General features: G+C 39.7%; 1 protein-coding gene across 1 annotated transcript in view; it reads left to right on the forward strand.

Moving 5' to 3' along the window:
• The window catches only part of znf740a (zinc finger protein 740a), a gene marked incomplete in the record, with an annotated part of 62,198 nt that overhangs the window by 38,728 nt on the left and 3,431 nt on the right, over positions 1–20,039 (forward strand). Inside the window, 14 exon segments of the mRNA XM_036131734.1 lie at positions 4,887–4,970; positions 6,462–6,545; positions 6,991–7,074; positions 8,883–8,966; positions 9,330–9,413; positions 9,992–10,075; positions 12,518–12,601; positions 12,951–13,034; positions 13,932–14,015; positions 14,439–14,522; positions 16,581–16,664; positions 17,102–17,185; positions 18,676–18,759; positions 19,180–19,298. Coding sequence (XP_035987627.1) covers positions 4,887–4,970; positions 6,462–6,545; positions 6,991–7,074; positions 8,883–8,966; positions 9,330–9,413; positions 9,992–10,075; positions 12,518–12,601; positions 12,951–13,034; positions 13,932–14,015; positions 14,439–14,522; positions 16,581–16,664; positions 17,102–17,185; positions 18,676–18,759; positions 19,180–19,298 — 1,211 coding nt within the window.

A 20,039-nucleotide genomic window follows, 5' to 3' on the forward strand; every position in this document is an offset into this window, starting at 1 on the left:
TTGAAATCACGACAAGACAAAAGGCTAAATTCTTTGTTTTCTGAAGTTGTTTTGTGTTGACGTAGAGAAACACGCTTAACATGAATTTTAATTGTGTGCACCAGCAGTCCCGTTACGGCTCCTCCTCAGTTTCTCATTAAAGGAGCATCTGAGTTTGTCAATTCAGTTCAAGAAGGGAAACTCATGTGAAGATTCATTACACACAGTGACACAGCATGTATTTCTGTTAGTTTTGATGCGGGTTTACAGCTAATGAAAACCCAACCACTTTTTTTTTTCTTCAAAAAAAATTAGAAGATTGCATAAGACCAATACAAAACGGTATATATTGGTCTTCAAACGGGAATGCTGTAGTCCACACAATCAGGGGACAAGACTGATAACTGGACGGCTATCCAAAAGACACTGACACCCCAAACCAGAAAGGTAAGTCACAGAAATTCTAAAGAGGCTGGCTGTTCACAGAGCTCTGTGTCCAAGCATGTTAATAAAGAGGCGAAGGGAAGGATGTGGTAGAGAAAAGTGTACAAGCAACAGCGATAACCGCTCCCTGGAGAGGATCGTGAAACAAAACCCGTTAGAAAATACGGAGGAGAGTCACAAAGAGTGGACTGCAGCTGGAGTCAGAGCTTCAAGAACCACCAGCAGGACCTGGTTTCAGCCGTCGCCTTCCTTGTGTCAAGCCTCTCTGGAACCAGAGACGGCGTCAGAAGCGTCTCGCCTGGGCTAAAGACATAAAGGACTGGACTGCTGCTGAGTGGTCCAAAGTTCTGTTCTCTGATGAAAGTAAATCTAGCATTTCCTTTGGAAATCAAGGTCCCAGAGTCTGGAGGAAGAGAGGAGAGGCACAGAATCCATGTTGCTTGAGGTTCAGTGAAACGTTTCCACAGTCAGTGATGGTTTGGGGTGGTATATCGTCTGCTGGTGTTGGTCCGCTGTGTTTTCTGAGGTCCAAAGTCAACGCAGCTGCCTACCAGGAAGTTTCAGAGCACTTCATGCTTCCTGCTGCTGACCAACTTTATGGAGATGCAGATTTTATCTTCCATCAGGACTTGGCACCTGCACACAGTGCCAAAGCTACCAGTACCTGGTTTACGGACCATGGCATCCCAGTTCTTAACTGGCCAGCAAACTCGCCTGACCTTCACCCCATAGAAAACCTACGGGGTATTGTGAAGAGGAAGATGCGAAACGCCAGACCCAACAATGCAGAAGAGCTGAAGACCACTATCAGAGCAACCTGGGTTCTCTAACACCTGAGCAGAGGCACAGACTGATGGACTCCATGCCACGCCGCATTGCTGCAGTAATCCAGGGAAAAGGAGCCCCAACTTAGTATCGAATATGTACAAGCTCAGACTTTTCATCTGCATACTTTTCAGTTTGCCAACATTTCTGGAAATCCAGAAAAATACTGTGGAAAAAAATCTACTTTTTCGTGATATTCTAATTATATGACCAGCACCTGTATATCAACCCGGATTAATGAAAGTTGAGTGGAAGGAAGAAGTGTCCACATCCAGGACATTGGCGGCGATTGTTGCATTCCTTGTGACGTTGCTCTTGAACCTGACATCAGAAGTGGTTCAAAGTCCTCTTTAAATGCATTTTGCATTTATTGTAGAAATCATGGCTCTAGCCTGCAGAGGCATAAAGGTCAATGATGCTTTGGGAAACATGTCATCTGCTGAGCTCTGGTTTTGGTCCTTTTGTTTTATCAACTCCAAAGTCAGTGTAGCCATCTACCAGATAATCTTTGAGACCTTAAATGGTAAACGGCCTGCACTTGTATAGCGTTTTATCAAGTCCAGCGGACCCCAAAGCTCTTAATGCTATATTCTTTATGGAGATGCATATTTCTCTTCTCAGCAGGACTTGGCACCCAAGTTGCCAAAATGGAGAAATGCCTGCTTCACTATTGTATTGTAGACGTGTCCCTGCCCCAGCACAACATATTTAAATGATTGCGTTATCTCCTTTAGCATGCCTTCAAGTGCTACGCAAGGCTGCGAATCAACCTTTTGAGTGTGATGTGTGGCAGCAGGGCAACACCTAAAACATGGCCCCGAGGACCAGGGTCAGGGGCCCCCGGACATGCAGGGTCTATGCAGGGCTGTCAAGGGCAGGATGAGAGAGAGCAGAGCCAACAATGCAGCGGACCTGAAGGTGGTACTGAGTGCATACGGTGTGCTTTAAATGGCCGCACTTTTCAGCGGTCTGTGACGAGCGCAGGTTTCTGTCTTCTGTGGCGGGTTTATGCAATCTTCTGGTTTTCTGGAAAGCAGCACGTTGGGTTTTCAGCAGCTCTGAGTCATCAAGATTAACAAGCACATGAAACACAGTCCGTAGGAGATGAGAATTACTAAAACAGATTAACCTGCAAAGTTACTCTATTTTCCTGCAAAGTTACTTTATTTTCCTGCAAAGTTATTTTATCCTGCAAACTTACTTTATTTTCCTGCAAAGTTATTTTATTGTCCTGCAAAGTTACTTTATTCTGAAATCCACTGCAATTCACATTCTCAAGCTGTATTCAAACGAAATTTCGTTCTGTACGCACTCGGTGCATACAAAATGACAATAAAGTTTGTCTAAGTCTAAGTGTCTCTGTGATGCTCCGATTTTAATGAAAATGCAGCTGTATGTTTGGACTACATGTAGAAGATTTGTATTAGACTCTAAAGCCTCAATTTAAGATGTCTTATCTGCTTTTTTTTCTCCCTCCCATAGGGCACAGGTGGAGATGAGAACGGTCCCGTGTCTAAAGTACAGAAAAATTTTATTTGTGATCACTGTTACGGAGCATTTAGAAGTGGATATCACCTAAAGAGACATATCCTCATTCATACAGGTATGGTAGCAGCTCGACTCCTCTTTGAAGCCAGAACGGCTCGTTATTTACTGAATGTTTAAACGAAAATGTTGAAAGAGGCCCGAAATGCTTAAGTTGGACCGAGTCTAGAAGTGTGCGGTAGCTGTGAGCTTTTTCCAGTGGGCTGCTTTTAAAGCCTCGTTTGGTGCTAGCTTTGCCTCACAGCTAACTGGTGTCTGTGGGGGACTTGAACTAAAACTGGTGCTCTTCGGTTTAGGGGAGAAGCCGTATGCTTGTGCCGTATGTGACATGAGGTTTATTCAGCGTTACCACCTGGAGAGACACAGCTTCATTCACACGGGTATGCGTCCTTCAGCCTTACCCTTTTTACATAAACCCCGACTACGCATGTGGTCTTTCACATCAGGCAAGGGACAGATGCTGACGATTGACTTTTGTCCGTGGACTGTAATTTCCAACAAAGCCAGCCACTAAATCTATTTATTCCAAATTGTAATGCGCAGTCTTTTTTTTTTTTTTTTTTTTTTTTTTGTCCCCTCGATCAGAAAACAGTGAATTGAAGCCATTGTGGTCCAGAGTCCATTATTAAAAACTCTGTGAGCTCCTTGTTGTGTTTGTGGGCTGGTATCAGGCTGCCACGGTGTGAGAACCTTCAGTGAAATTAGCGCCGTGTCAATATGTCGCGGTGTTCACACAAATATCTAAAAGGCCGTTGCGTAACACAGTTGCTTTTATTTAAAACAGAAAAGCAACAATCATTCGGACCAGGCGATATGAACATAGAATTTATCGCGATAATTTGTGGAAGTTATTGTGATTATGCTAAATGTGACAATTGAAATTGTAAAAAAAAAAAAAAAAGTAATCTTTTTTTATATGCAAGCACTGGCGGTCTCACAAAAACAAACATTACACTAAAACCAAGATGTACCTATTATTAAAAAAAGTAATTCACGGCAACAGTTTCATTCAGTCGTGCGTCTCTGCTGCTAAACGATACAATAGTCATTCAGTCATCTTTAAAAACAGGATTTATTGATAATCGCGTAGAACCAAGAGTGGAAAAAATAATTGAAACTGTAAAAGCAGAAATCCCAATCATAATGCCAGTTTTTGGGGGATTGCAAATATCAATTTTAAGTGTTATTTTTATCCCAGGATGACCAATTCCTTGCACAATAACGATTCATTAATTGCTCATCCCCAATTCCTACAGAGACTAAAATAACCTGCCTACACCAGTATTATGTTATGCTATATCACACACGTTTGGATTTTTTAAGAAAGCTGCTGATTCTGTCAGAATATCACAAAGTAATTCGTGTTGATAAGAAAAGTGTACCCTCCCTTAATTTGTTCAGAAAGGCGTTTGATGTTGCGTTCCAGCAGAACCTTGTGTACGTTCCTGGAGCGCTCCAGTCTGAGCAGATCACCAACACAACGTTACACATATTTGGCCATCTTTATTTTTCAGTATGTTAAAGCCAACAGTTTCATCCCTCTGTGCCTCAACACGTGAATCAGATTTGTAGAGAAGACTTTTTGATAGTGGACCTGATGGACTCTTACTTGTGGACACCAGTGTAGAGATTTTAAGCTGTTTTAAAAAGCACAGGCAACACAAACCGTGCAATACACGCCCCCCCCCCCCCCCCCCCCCTTTTTGTCCTGTAGATATTCTTCGGTTTGTGTGGACAGCATCTGCATGGCCATCGAAGATTGTGTTCTTAAAGTTTTATTGTGTGCAATAAAAAGTGAGAACATCTACTGAGACACACTATGTTTGCATAGTAATTATTAAAGACACCGTGGGGAAGTCAACCTTCTACGCAATTGTTCCAAGTCTATTGTTGCTAAGATTTTCACAGTAAGAGATTATTACTAACTGGCCTAATCCACCAGTCCCCGTCGGTGTAGTTCACATCATTTTCAGTTTTTCCTTTTGCCAGCACTGCATCTGTCTTTTTCTCATATACACTTAACACATTTCTTTAAGGTTATTCCCTACTTACCAGACTGACTAGCTAATAACTTGTATGCTATGTGTGTGTAGGGGTGAAGCCGTTTGCTTGCTCCATGTGTGACATGAGGTTTTTCCAGCGTTACCACCTGGAGAGACACAGACTCATTCATACGGGTATGCGTTCGTTTGCCGTACCCAGCTTTTTGTTTAGAGTGATTGGGGTGATCTAAAGCCAGAGGGCAAGGTGGGCAGGGTGGGCTCCAATCTGAGAAACATTGAGACAAACAGGCTGAAGGAGAGACGAGGCTATAAGGGTTAATATGGGGTAACAAACAACAAAAACCTTCTGTTTGTTTTTAAAATATCTGCTCATAAAATTAGAAACTGCTTATCATAAAATGTTCTTGCTATGCCATGTAATGGTTATCCTAACCAAAGCAGGCCTAATAAAAAGGTTTCTGTAGATCGTTACAGTTGGGGTAATTTTACAGATTTATTTTTTCTCTTTTTAGCTTCTGCCCTTATTTGACAATTTGTGGATGTCGGTTTGTGAAAAGACAAACAGGTGTTTGAATACATGACAGGAAATGAACACTTCAAAGACTGCATTAGAAATAAATCAGATGTAAATACAGTTACTCCTGTTCACTTCTAAAGTTATATTTGTCCGTTTTGCCATTTGCCGTAATTATTCCCCTCCCCCTATTTCATTTAAATAGTACTAAAATAAGTGTCCAGTTTAAAAATCTGTACTTTAAGAGATGCACATTGATTCGTACAGTGTGAAGGCACTGATGAGCCAATCAAAGATGAACCGAGGGTAACATTAGAGGCAATTAAAAGTGGATCCTCTTTGTTTTTTTTGTCTTTCTGAAACACTTTCTTTAGACTGAGACATTTCACTAAGTCCAAAAAACTATGAACGATCCGTCACTGTACCCAATTTAACAATCTCATGACTGCTTTTCTAAACCGCACACTCGTCCTGTTGAGTTAAAGACATTCAACATTTGACACATTGATCTGTATGGAAGGTTGTGACAAATTGTTTTGTTTTTAAAGCTTCTGAGTTTCTAAATTCATAATATCAGAAAAAAGATGTTGCAGATAAGGACGTTGACAGGATTTTAGAGAAAAAAAAAACCCTGATCATGACAGCTGATGAGCTCCTAAGACCTTGGGCTGGCATTTATATGGGTCAGAAGTTTGACTTGACTAGATCTAAGGTCCAGTGAGACCATCTTGGAGAGATTTGGAGAAAGAAGCCTCCTTCGGGTGAGAGTTCAAATCCAGCGAAGGCAGGATTCACTATTATTGTATTTGGAAAAAACAATTTTAATCTTGATGAGCTTCAAATCCACGTTTGAGACACGTTTCATTTTACTTGAGGTAGCCTGGCTCTGTGGCACTACAGCTTTTTCCATCTAAGAGCATCTATGTATTGTTAAATCATCCCTTATTGCTGTTTTTTTTTTTGTTTTTGTTTCCATTCTATTTGAAGGTTGATAATCCCTATTATTGCTAATAAATTTACCAAAAACCCTTTTAAATTCGCTTAAAATGTAAAAATGAAGGCCTATCGGTCCCTGCTAAACTGGTTGTAATGAATTCCCTGTAATCCCAAGGCAACGTCCTAGCTAATTTGTTGATGATCTGTGTATGTAGGGGTGAAGCCGTACGCTTGCTCCATGTGCGACATGAGGTTCTTCCAACGTTACCAACTGGCGAGACACACCGTCATTCATACTGGTATGCGTCTGCTCACGCTAGATGTTCCCGGCTAAAGCCACCGATCCGGCAGATTTCCAAATAAGAAAATTATGCATTTCCAGACGCATGTAGATGTTACCCAAACATGGATCAGTAAAGTTCAAACATAGCTCCTTTTTTTCTTTCTTTCTATTAATGTACCTACCGGTATGTGTGTGTGTAATAAGACCACTTTGTGCGTGAACACCGCCTAATGCTATCCTGTGTTCTCTACACTTGTTAGGTCTTCGCTTCCATTTTTGCTATGAGTGAAATAAGCCTTACCGCAACACCTCTGGAGAAAAAAATTGCATTTATATGGTAGAAATGTATCTCTGAAAAAAATCACCTCTCTGAAGGAATAGTTGATGATCAAATGTTGAAAGTCTTTTTTTAATTTTATTTTTTGTTTAGAGTGAATATTTACATACTTTTGTATGTGTAGGGGTGAAGCCATACGCTTGCTCCGTGTGTGATATGAGATTTTTCCATCGCCACCACTTGGCACGACACAGCCTCATTCACACGGGTATGGTTTCACCCTTCTTCTCTTCATCGGTGCCCAAAATAACCAAATTTATCAGTCATGTGTAACAGGAAATATTAGCCATCAAGGTGACGTAGCTGTTAGCGTAAATAAGCAGTACATGTGTGTTTATCCTCCAAGGCCAGTGCATTTAGTAGCTAAACACTGCAGTCCCTACTTCATCTCTCTGCCTGTAAAAAAAAAAAAATTATTGCTGAGTGGATTGAAAAGAGCCTTTTTAACTGTAAGCGCTTAAGGTTGAAGAATATAATTCAAATTAGTTCCCTGTTTCATAAATGTTGACACAGATTAGAAGAAGTTAGTCGAATGTATGTTTTTGTTTCTGTTCTGGTCCTCCTTGGCATGTCCGGATGCGTAACGGTGCATCTCAATAAATTAGAAAACGATTGAAAAGATGGCTTAATTTTAGCAAATCAATTCAAAAATATAGCCTTGGTACACACAGTGATATGTTCCAAGTCTTTTTTTTTTTTTCCTCAATTTTATGCTTTTTCAGCTACTTGAAAACCTCAAATTCAGTTTCTTCGAAAATTAGAACAAGACCAATAAAAGTATGGCTTTTGATTCAGGGATGGTTCCTTTAAGAGCAGGGGTCCCCAACGTTTTTGAAACTGAGAGCTGCTTCACTGGTGTCGTGTCATACGAAGGGCTACCAGTAACCTTAACTTTATGTAAAATAAACATATTTTTCATGCTTTGCTATAGATATTGTTGTTTTTAAATCTACATAAATGCAGGTGTGAATAAACAGGAAGAGGCGCAGAATAAAAGAAAGTTTTAGATGCAGCTCACTGGCAGGCCGTGCTGTTTTTAGGACAGCACTGCAAAAACGGATCTAAAAGTAAGTAAAATGTTCTTAAAATTAGTGTATTTATCCTTGATTTAAGCAGGTAAATAATATTATCTGCCAATGGAATGAGTATTTTGACCCCTAAAATAAGATATTTAGAAATCCTGCACTTGAAATAAGATGATGAAGATGAATTGTTCCTATTTTAAGTGCAAACATCTTTTTCCATTGGCAAATCATCTTATTTACCTGCTCAAATCAAGGACAAATACATTCATTTTAAAGAATATTTTACTTATTTCTAGTTCCGTTTTTTTCAGTGAGGCTCATGGGCACCACATGGGGTCCTCGCGGGCACCATGTTGGTGAAACCTGCTATAGAGTAGGACTATGTACTGTAGCAGTTTTTTATGACTGAATCCTAGTTTCATCTCAGAAGAGGACTGACCCAATGAGCAGCAGTTTAGTCCTTTCCCAACATTAGCCCAGGTAGGACATTTCTGACATAGACTCTGGTGCAGGAGTGGCTTATTATTAACAAGAATGTGACGTTTCCAGCCCATGTCCTCCGTTCGCCCCCCTCTGACTCCAGCTGCAGTCGGCACCTTGTGAATTTTACCCAAACTGTTGAATGGACTTTGCTTCCCAATTCACTCAAGGATGCAGTTTTTTTCCTTTACCGTCCTCGAAACAGTCATCTTCCTTAGCGACGGCCTTTTGTGCGGCTGAACCTCCTTGTGGAGGGTGCTAAGGACGGACTGGTGTCGACGGCCACAACATGGGAATAAGCCTAACATTTCTATATATTAATACTAGGGGAAACTGAATTTTGGGTTTTCATTAGCCGCTAACGACCAGAAATGAACACTTTGTGTAACGCGGGTGCAACGAGTCGACGGTTTTCAATGCTATTCTAATTTAACGAGGAGCAGATGTACGTGTGTGCTGTTGAGTTCACTCTGTTGTTCTTACAAAAAAAACCTGTGCTTTGTGTGTGCAGGGGTGAAGCCATATGCTTGCTCCATGTGTGACATGAGATTTTTCCAGAAATACCACCTGGCAAGACACACTCTCATCCACACGGGTAGAAGTTTTACTTATCCCTCTCTCTTGGCAGTGCTAGGGGGTTGTAGATATTTGCTGTTGATGGTGTGGGTTATCTGTATGTGAGAATAATTCAAAGCAGATTCTAGTTATTTTTTTTTTTTTAAGTCTGATTTTGGGTCTTGATAACACATTAATACACCTTTTTATGTATTGTGCTTATATTTTATTTGCCAGCTTCTGTTAGCTTTGACGCATTCGATGTCACATCTCAATGTCTGTATAGAAATGGCTGGCTAATGAGCCTTTATGTAGTAATCAGTGTATGTAAAATCACACTTCTGTGCCCACATTTCATTAGTTTTTTTTTTTCTCTCTAAAATCTGGTACTGTATACATTTAGGGGTGAAGCCATACGCTTGCTCCATGTGTGACATGAGGTTCTTCCAGCGTTACCATTTGGCAAGACACACCCTCATTCATACCGGTATGATTAATTAATTTTTCCCATTTATATATATATATATATATACATATATATAAAAAGAAACCTCTTTAAAGTGACCTTCATAATCCCTTCTCCATACAATTATATCACTTTTGGATAAGTAATTTTCTGCTGTTTAAGAGAAACTTTTAGGCTTTGTTGGAAAACTGTCCACCGAAGAAGTGATTCTGTCAGACTTTTAGCCCTGTCATCATACTTTTGCATCCACATTGTTGACTGTTTGCTTTTTGTCGGCGAAGGACACATTACACTATACACAGAATATTAAGAGCAGTTATGAAGACGATCAGTAAAATTGCCGTTCCCTGAGGATTCGGCCAAAAAAAATCGCTGGCCTGTTGGATGTGGGTGATTAAAACCCGATGCTATGAAGACTTTAGATCACTGGAGGTGCAGGTACTAATAATGCTAAACCACGCTGCTCTTTTTAGCCTCTGTCGGTGTAATGTCTCTAACAGCCTGTTAGTCAAAGCATGACTGAAGAAGTGTTTCCATTCATTGGAATGTCTTGTTCTCCTGCGTTGATGTTGAATACCTCTAATTTTGTGGCGTTTTAGGGGTGAAGCCATATGCTTGTACCATGTGTGACATGAGATTTATTCAGCGGTACCAGCTGGAGAGACACAACCTCACTCATACAGGTATGCCCCCCATTCCTATCGACCTCCGTCCATTCGCTTGCTGGCTGTGGTCGTGCATGCTGTGCGCATCGGTGGTTGAATGGCTGCTTTCAAACTCGAGTTTGTAATGCTTGCTGTAAATGTTACTGGCAGTCGCTAATCAGACACGGAGCATCTTTACAAGTCGTTAGCGTGTCAGGATATTTCCCCCATGCTTTGTTTCTGAAATGACATGACGGCCATGAAGTAATCGGGGCGGGGGGGTTAGTTGGCATTACATTACTACAGCCTAGAATGTCTTGGTTGGGTTCCTGTTTAAAACATTTTATAGTTTTTTTTTTTAATGCAGTGTCATCAAAATACATAGATTTCCTTTTACCAAAGAGGTAATCCATCTTTTTTAATGTTAACAATATGAAGTCCCCCTCACATTGTTATGCCATAAAAGGCTAAATTGCTGTCCATAAAGTTGAATCAGTGGTGATCAGTTGTTGGTTAGATTGCACACATAAATCCTTCAATTATCATTTTGGCCAAAGGAACAGAAGAGCAAACTAGTTTAAGTTAAAGACCTGCATGTTTGTCCAGTAACTCAAGATTTTGAGTCATGCCCTTTTAGTGAAGCAAGAATAAGAATATGTATTAGGAAAGTGAACACTGCAAAAAGAGAACTAAAAATGAGTAAAATTTTCTTGAAATTAATGTATTTGCCCTTGATTTGAGCAGGTAAATAAGGTTATTTGCCGATGGAATGAGTATTTTTACCCATAAAATAAGATAATTAGATATATTGCACTTGAAATAAGATGATGGAGATGAATTGTTCCTATTTTAAGTGCAAAAATCTTATTCCATTGGCAAATAGTCCTATTTACCTGCTCAAATCAAGGAAAAATACATTCATTTCAAGAAAAAAATTCTTATTTTTAGGTCTATTTTTGCAGTGAAATTTAGCATATTCATCAGCCACACACTTAAAGGAAGCACCGTCTGTCTACATCTGCTCAGAACGGGCCTTAGTTCTTGCTTAATGCTTTGGTTTCCTTGGAAAATAAGAAAAAAACAACAACAAATTGGCAGGATACCTGCACAAGTTTGTCCTTGTGTCATTTCACATTCAAAGCTGTGGTCAGGAAACAGCATATCTACTGTTCTACATACACATTTATGTTTTGTAAATAGCCTCACATGTTGATATTTTTCAGTGGGTTGGACTTTACAAAGATTTAAATTGACTTTAAGGAGTTTCTTTTACTGTTTCTCTTCCTGAAAGCCCAACAGATGCTCTGATGTTTAAAACAGTTGTTTGCCAACTGCCCAAAATAGTCTACTGCTATCAGCGTGATTCAGTTCAACAAATTCAATTAGAAAATCCTTTTTTGGGTTTGTTGGAAATATGATCACATTCTGCATTTAGTAGAAAAAAAAAAACTGTTTTGCTAGTTGGATAGATTTCCCCCCCAATATTCAGGCCTCAGTTGCTCCTCCCCTCTTACCTTTTTATGGATTGACACAAGTTGATTTGGCCATCTTGAGTAGAAAGTCATCCTCATTATATGAAGACCCAATTAACACGACAGCCCAACATCAGTAGCAGTTACAGAGGCTACGTTCAAGCTGCAGGTCTTGATGCTCAATTCCGATTTTTCTTGCTGAAATCCAAATTTTTTATTTGTATGCTCGTTCATATTACTATTTAAACGCGACCGCCGTCAGACTTCTGTCTGAAGGGTTTGCAACCCCCCGCATGCGCAGAATGAGAAAGCAGACGTCACACAACAGCGCACTGTTTACGGAAGTAGTGACGAATATAATTGCCACGCATTCAATAAAGCTTCATTTAATAAAAAAATGTTAGTAGCGGATACTGGCGTTTCTGTTCTGAAGTTGTTGAACGACGGCAGCCGACATTATTGAAAGCACATCATAACAAGATGAAGAAAGGTAAGAAGACGAAACACAGCTGTTAACAATGGCCGTGACTGATCCCGCTGTAGGTGTAGCGAGAGCCAGGACTGTGACGTAAAAGTCGGATGAAATGACCGTCTGACATGATCGTTCAGACTGCTGATGCTTTGGAAACTATCGGAGACGCATACGATTTAGTACCACATATGGAGGTGGCATAAATCTGATTTTTTTTTGGGGGGGGGGGGGGTGAAAAGATCGGAATTGTGCCGCTCACACTGCCATGAAACAGTCGCTTATTGGCAAAAAGATCAGATTTGTGTCGCATTTGCCTGTAGTGTGAACGTAGCCAGGGACGTGGAGAAGTTTTTACCAATTTGGACTGCAGATTTTGGAAAGCAAGCTGGAGTTTCCAGCTCAAACCAAAGCGCTGATAAGTGCAGCCAAACTTTACTAAAGCAATTAGTAAAGTTTACCTCTGATCATTTTTGGCAGTTGAGTTTTTTTTTTCTCCATTTTTTTTTTAATGCTAAAGCTCATACTTTGTGTGTGTAGGGGTGAAGCCGTACGCTTGCACCATGTGTGACAAGAGGTTTTTTCAGCGCTACCACCTGGCGAGACACAGCCTCACTCATATGGGTATGCCTCTGCCAATCTTAAACCTGTCACAAGATTAGGATGCTGTAGTATGCTTGACCTAGGCTATTACATTTGCATTCATTCACAGTTTCAGATGGCTTGATTTCCACTAGGTTGTGCACACAGCTCTTGTGTTGTAAGAGTGGATGTAGGACACCCTCACTTTGTCATTTAAAACAATCATGTTGTACTCTTGTAAGTTCCAGACTATGACATTGGTTATTAACCACAGCTAATAATTTAGCCCACATTGGCTTGTTTCTGTCAGCAGGATTTTTAGACTCAGTTTTTTTTTTCCCCTTTTGTTGCAGAGACACAAAAATAATTTTTCTTGATGCTCTGCGTTTAGGTGTGAAACCTTATGCTTGCACCATGTGTGACATGAAGTTTTTTCAACGTCACCACCTGGCGAGACACAGCCTCATTCATACGGGTATGGGTCTGTCCACAGTCAGACAGATGTTAGAGTGCACATTTTATTTTGTTGTAAATCACCTCACGCCTCTGCTTATTCATGTCTCAGGGACGAGTCCATTACAGGCTTCCTACAAAGTCTGGCATTCCGTTTTTTGAAATTTCCAGATCTGGTCAAAAATGGGAAAAGGAAACAATATAGGAAAATAATATTCTATATTTTCACAATTTAGTCATTATCCCATTGTCTAAATGTCCTTAATTTTTTCCCCTCTTTTTCTTCTTTGTTTCCTCCTTTCATTGCTTCACTTTTTTTCCACTCCTTCTGGATTTATTCCTTTGCTTCCTTGAGTCTCTTCTTCCTTCCTTGTTTTTTTAGCACTCTACATTTTTTGTTCCTTCCTTACATCTGGCCAGTCTTTCCTTGTGTAATATCTCCATTCATTTCCTTTTGTCTTTCCTTTTTTTCCCTTTTTTACACGTCCCTATTGCCTTCCTTGTCCTTCCTCCTTTTCTTTGCTTCCTTGTGTCATTCCTTTCTTACTTGCAGTTTGTTTGTCCAAGATCCACATTTAAAGCCGCCCTACTGTAGAAATGTGTTGTAAATGTGTAGGGAACTAACTAGCATTTCATATTTTACAATGAGCATTAAAACGTCTGGAAAACATTTTTAACATGGAAATATGTGGTAGAAAACCTGTAATTATAGAGCTAACAATGGCTAATTGATATTGGACAGTATTAGTAAGTAAAAGTAGGAAAATTAAAAATCAGCATTTTACTTTCTTTTTCTTTTTAGTTGTTGGAAACTTTAAGGCATTTTGTGTGGTTAATAACCAATAGCGTAAATTTGTATTAAAAATTTAAACAAGTGAAAATGAGGCAAAGTGATATAATATTGCTACTTTGCATTTAGGTGTGAAACCTTATGCTTGCACCATGTGTGACAAGAGGTTTTTTCAACGCTACCTCCTGGCGAGACACAGCCTCACTCATATGGGTATGCGTCCGCCCACCTTACCCATGTCACAAAGATCAAACTGTTAATATTTTTTTGTTTTATTAGATGTTCACCCAGCAGTCTTAGGTAGTTCTCCATATTGTCTCGAGCTGAATAGGATATTTTGATCTACCCTTTCGTAGGAATGTAACATGAGAGCAGACAGGAGACAGGACTTGCAACATCATCAGCTCATGTTATGTGTTAAATTGGGGATTTGAATTGGTTCACATGGTTTGATATGTTCTTTAACAAAATCGGGTACCATTTTCTTGGGAGAAGGAAAAAAAAAAAACCCACTAATTATTGTGGTTAACAACCCATCAATTTCGAGTATGTGTTTATAAGTGTTTTGCTTATTGATGGATTGTGAACACAAAGCCACACAGTCTTGTATGTAATATTTGAATGTTCTGCATTTAGGTGTGAAACCTTTTGCTTGTACCATGTGTGACATGAGGTTTGTCCACCGTTACCACCTGGCGAGACACAGCCTCACTCATACTGGTACGCCTCAGTGCACTCGCCCTCTCACAGTATACAGGACACTGTTACGTGGTCTCCATCAAATCAGTGGCAGACGCGTTGCCAGATTCTAGGGATGGGTGACATGAATGTTTTAACTACTCTGTGCTCTTTGTTGCAACGATTTCACTACACCACTGCATCAAATAGTGCCACAATACTGCAGGACACTACACAATTCACCTTCAAACATTTGCATCATTTACTGACGCCGCTGTGAGTCAATAAACGATGAGGATGGACGATTTGACAATCACACTCTGAAAGATTACAATGTGTTGATATTCCAAAGTGGGGATGGCATACTCTATTAGGCACAGTCTGTACATGGCTGTTTTCTGCTCACCCTCATTAGTCTTTGCCTCAAAAACCTATTTTCATGGAGTAAGAGTGCCCTTTACTCAAGGTGTTTTATTATTATTATGTTATTATTTTTACCTTTTTTAATTTACAGTTATCGATTGGTTAAACAGTAAGTAACGGAGGGTACTTAATTAAGAAATATCTGTTATGCTAGGCACAACTTATTTTTAAGACAGAAGAAAATCTTTTCAAAAATGTTCTTTTCCGTAAATGCTCTGCTTTTCTCAAAGTGTAACTCATCCCGATGTAAAAGCAAGCAGGCGTGGGGATGAACCTTGGGTGGGTTAGGCAGGGCTGTGGTCAGGACGAGGGAAAGCGATGTTAAAACTTGGAGAGTGACCAATTGGACCAATTGAACCAATTGGAAAATTCAACTGCAGTAATTACCGTTCATCCCTAAGTGGGGCGGCACTAAGACGGTTTTAAAACAAATGTTACAGAACTAAGGTTCACCAAGTTCACATGAAAATATAAAAAAAGTACACAGTAACATTACAGTGGCACACTTAGGTCCCATTTATACAGTTTATCTGGAAAAAAATGTTGATTTGGGGTGAGTTACACTTTAAAGAGTGTTGTATTTCCATTGCTATTGTTAAAAGGTGCACTGAGACATTTTCTTGTGACCAGAATCAGACCATTTTAAACCTTGATCTGCCTCAATCTTCTGGTCCTGAAAGTCTGAAATCCAATCATAGTCCGCTCTGTAAACGTACCGCACCACCAGCACCACCAGCTCCACTCTGTGGGAGGAAGACTCCCACAGCTCCCAGTGAGCTATTTTCAGTATCAGTAGGAGTTTAAAATGAAGTCATATGAAGCACAAAGATGTAAGACTTATGTTTAAAGGGAAACTGTATGATTTATACTATTTTGAGACATTTCTGCGCTCCATTCAGGCTGTGAGAGAGCAAGACTTTAAGCTGGCAGTTGCTAATGCTAACCGTGCTAATTGTTGAAATAGAACGCTAAAGACAAATCAATATATTGACTCCATTTAGATGTTTTTAATCTGTCAAGCCCTGTTTTACTGGTCTGTCACACATGATTGCTCATTTAAGGAAGTCCCTAAAGATGCTTCCTGTTCTTAAAGAGAATCAGCTAAAATCTGTACCTGTAGATGAAAGTCACAAAACTCTCAAAAACCAGAGCCCGAAAAAAACCCAAAAGACTATATTGCCCAGGTATGTATATAAGTCATACATACCTGTTTTAAACTGATGCTTAAACAAAAATAACTTTGCTCCTGTGAAACAATTGCCGTCTAAATACTAGTATTATTAAAAAAGGAAAGACCAAAATGTCGACATTTGGCCGGTGCTTCTAAAACTCCTATTTCCGCTTCTTGGTTCTCTGTAGATGTTAGAAATGACTGGATTCTGATGGCTTCAAGTTGTTTTTAGATCTCCTAAGTTCCTAAATAACAACCTTTTTATTAACTTGTAAGAGTAGGCACAGTGGTCAGTCCTTCAGATTATCTTTGTTGCCAACTATTGCCTCCTAACGTTAACATTTGAATCATATGTGTATATATTATATAAATCTATGTAAATTGTTTTGTGTTGCATGACTTGGAAATGTGTGGTTAATAAACTATAAATAAACAAGTTTTTTTTGTGCAAGAATGGAAGTTAGAGCTGAATTGATATAATAGTAATATTGCTACTTTGCATTTAGGTGTGAAACCTTATGCTTGCACCATGTGTGACAAGAGGTTTTTTCAACGCTACCACCTGGCGAGACACAGCCTCACTCATATGGGTATGCGTCCGCCCACCTTACCCATGTCACAAAGATCAGCTTGTTCACACATTATGAAGTTTCACTTATCTCAGACTATTCATTGTTCTGTTTTGGGACACTTCTAATTTTTTTTTTTTAACGTGGTACATTGTGTGTTAAAGTAACATGTAAAACTGAAAATATATCATCAGCTCATGAGATGTGTTTAGAAGTGGATGCATCATTTGACCAAAAAAAACAAACAAAACAAAACACATCTAGATGGCATTCAAACAAATTTTGTGTATCTTTTACTTTCTTAGGCTAATTTGAAAATTTTGAACAATTGAGAAGTGGTTAACAACCCATCAATTGTAAATACGAGTTCAAAGTACATTTCTGATTGATGGATTGTGAAACGTGAGTTAACCCCCTCCTCCCCCCCTGAAATTAACGTGTTGATGCTCTGCGTTTAGGTGTGAAACCTTTTGTTTGTACCATTTGTGACATGAGGTTTGTCCAGCGTTACCTCCTGGCGAGACACAGCCTCACTCATACTGGTACGCCTCAGTGCACCTGACCTCTTGCATCGTTCACAGTACTGTGCAAACGTTTTCGCCTCTAAGAGTTGAAGGGTCGCAGGTCGTGATTTAGGGGTGGTCACCCTTGGCAGGTGGCAGCGTCGTTGTGCGGACCGGCTTTTCTTCAGCAGTAACTGGTCGCTTGAAACAATTGACAGGAAGCTAAATACAGTGTAATCCTGGAAGAAAAAAACGTCTGCTTGAGGCTACTAAAGACTTAAAGGGGACATATCATGCAGACTCTGCGTTTATAGGTTTCTAGGAGAGCAGAAAAGTTTAATCTAGTCTGTCCAGGATCAGCGTAGATATCTTTAAATTCTCTTTAGGTCATATTTTTCAAGCCGTTTTCTCTATTCTCTATTATGCTTTTTGAACAATTATATCACAGTATTTGCTGCAGATCGGTTAAATAAGGTCATGGACTTCCAGTTTACCAATTTCGGCTATCCCGCCATTTTAATTAATTAATTTATTTTTGTCAGGGATTTTGTCGTCCAAGCTGAAGGATGCTGTATCGAATGAAAAGTGCTATATAAATAAACTTGTCTTGCCTTGCCTCACAAGTTGATCAGTGAAAAATGATCAGTAAAAAATGTTTGGTTGCTTTCTGGGTGTATTAACCCACACAATTAATTACACCTTCGCTCAATTTACTGCAAAAATGGCCGAATGGGGAGGGGAGTGGAACGCTCTGTAACCTGGAGGGGGATGTGGGGTGTGAAGTGCTTCCAGAGAGACGGCACCAAAACGAGTCGCTCTCATTCGCACCTCAGAACAGCGGTAGAATAGGGGCTGCGGAGCAACAATAATGAGGAATTCAGACCAAAGCATTGCAGTTCTGCTTTATATAGACCACAGCTGAATGGCTTCAATGTGAAAAGAACTTACAAGCATGATATGTCCCCTTTAAAATCTCGGCTTCCAGTAGGAACATAGAGCCATAGCTTGAGTTACAATGGCCCAGAAAGTTCCAGTACCATTGAGAATCTCTAGAAAGGCTTAAAATTTGCTTTTCAGCTCCCGGAATGCTTTAAAGCAACGTATAATTTTTGTTTTCCCTTTTACAATTGTGGACTTCCCAACCAAATCTGCAGTGAGACAGGTGACAGTAACTTGCCAAACTGGAGAAAACCTGAAGAGGCAAGGTATTTAGGACCGTATCCAAACTCTGCTGCTACCTCGTTTTATTTGTTTGCACACTTTTCTATAATTTGCGGTACATTTTTTTTTTTTTTTAGCAGAATATGAATAGAAGAGGGTCGGGCCCAAGACTGTTGCACAGTACTGTAGTTCCATGTTTAGCTATAAAGCAGACACCTTAGTTGCATGAATGCTCTTATCCAAACAACACAATGCACTTTACATTCTTGTGTAGGATGAATTGACTTTGCAGGGCTAGCTTGTGCTTAAACCCTGTATTTCTTGCAACTTGTGGGTGGTAGGGCTAATATATTGCTCTGTGTGTGTAGGGGTGAAGCCATTTGCTTGTTCCATGTGTGACATGAGGTTTATTCAGCGTAACCACCTGGAGAGACACAGCCTCACTCATACGGGTATGCGTATCCTCTGCTGTACCCCCCCGTCACCCCGAGCGGCGCCGGTGCATGAACCACAAACTCGAGTTTGGATTGTTAAGTCATTTGATGGGATGTTGAACCAGCCTAAAAGAAACTCGCCCCAGTTTGCGGGGCCTCTGTGTTGTTTAGAATCTGGGCCATGAAATTGAGAAATTCCACTCTGATCTACACATAATGAGTTGATGACGAGGCCTTTTAGAAAAGCAGTATTTTTTTTAAAAAAAGCTCGGAGTACTCTGATGTTTGAAATTTGGCTAGGAGAGTTATCCCACCCCCCTGAATTGATTAGAAATGTTGGATGTTAAGCCTAAATAAATGAAGACTGCAGCCTTTTTTTTTTGCTGACTCAGGACTCTAAAACTGATGCATTGACTGTGTATTTGTGTGCTCTTTTAGGAGAGAAGCCATTTGCATGTGACATGTGTGATATGAGGTTTATTCAGCGCTACCACCTTGAGAGACACAAGCGCGTTCACAGTGGGGAGAAGCCTTATCAGTGCGAAGGTTGCCAGCAGGTACGTCCATCTGAACTGGAAGCAAAGCCTGTTGCTCTTTAAACGCATCGTGTTTTAAAGTAGGCTGTGTTTAATGTTGCCATCATTCTGTTTTCATTTATTTTCACTATTTACCAGTAAAGGAGAAAAGGGGGGAAAAACAATCATTAAGAATAAATCCAAAGGGATCAAAAGGTTGAAGCAGCACTAATTTCTCCTTCATCTTTTATTTGAAACCAATTTGTAAAGTGTGCTTTACAATTTGCATAGTCACAATTTAATCAAGAAATTTTAATAGAGATAAAAAAAAAATAAAACAAGTGAAACATCAATAATTATTCATCACTTTGATATTAACAATGTTTTTTCTTCATTAGGAAGATTAAATGTTTTTTCATGTTGACTGCTTTTCTAAAGATTGCTACAGTAGTATTAAGTCTCTATTTCTTTCCAGTTGTATAATAATATCTATAATAGTAATCCATCCAGTATCAACCTGTCTTTTTTTAATTGTTTTTAGAACCCTCCCCCCCAAAAAAGTTCCTTATTTTTCAGACCCATTTTAATAAATCTTTTATCCACTTATTTTGTGTAAATGGCTCCACCGAAAATGTCCCATCTCTATATTTCTTCAGTTTGTATCTATGTATACAACAATTTTTTTTTATCTCACCATCAAAAAATAAATAAATCTTTGTGATTTTTCGTGATTACCCCTGAAGCGCCACTTCCATCCATCCTTTGTCCAGACCCACTTGGTGC

The sequence above is a fragment of the Fundulus heteroclitus genome, unplaced genomic scaffold (assembly GCF_011125445.2).
Source record: "Fundulus heteroclitus isolate FHET01 unplaced genomic scaffold, MU-UCD_Fhet_4.1 scaffold_455, whole genome shotgun sequence".
NCBI classification, from domain to species: domain Eukaryota; kingdom Metazoa; phylum Chordata; class Actinopteri; order Cyprinodontiformes; family Fundulidae; genus Fundulus; species Fundulus heteroclitus.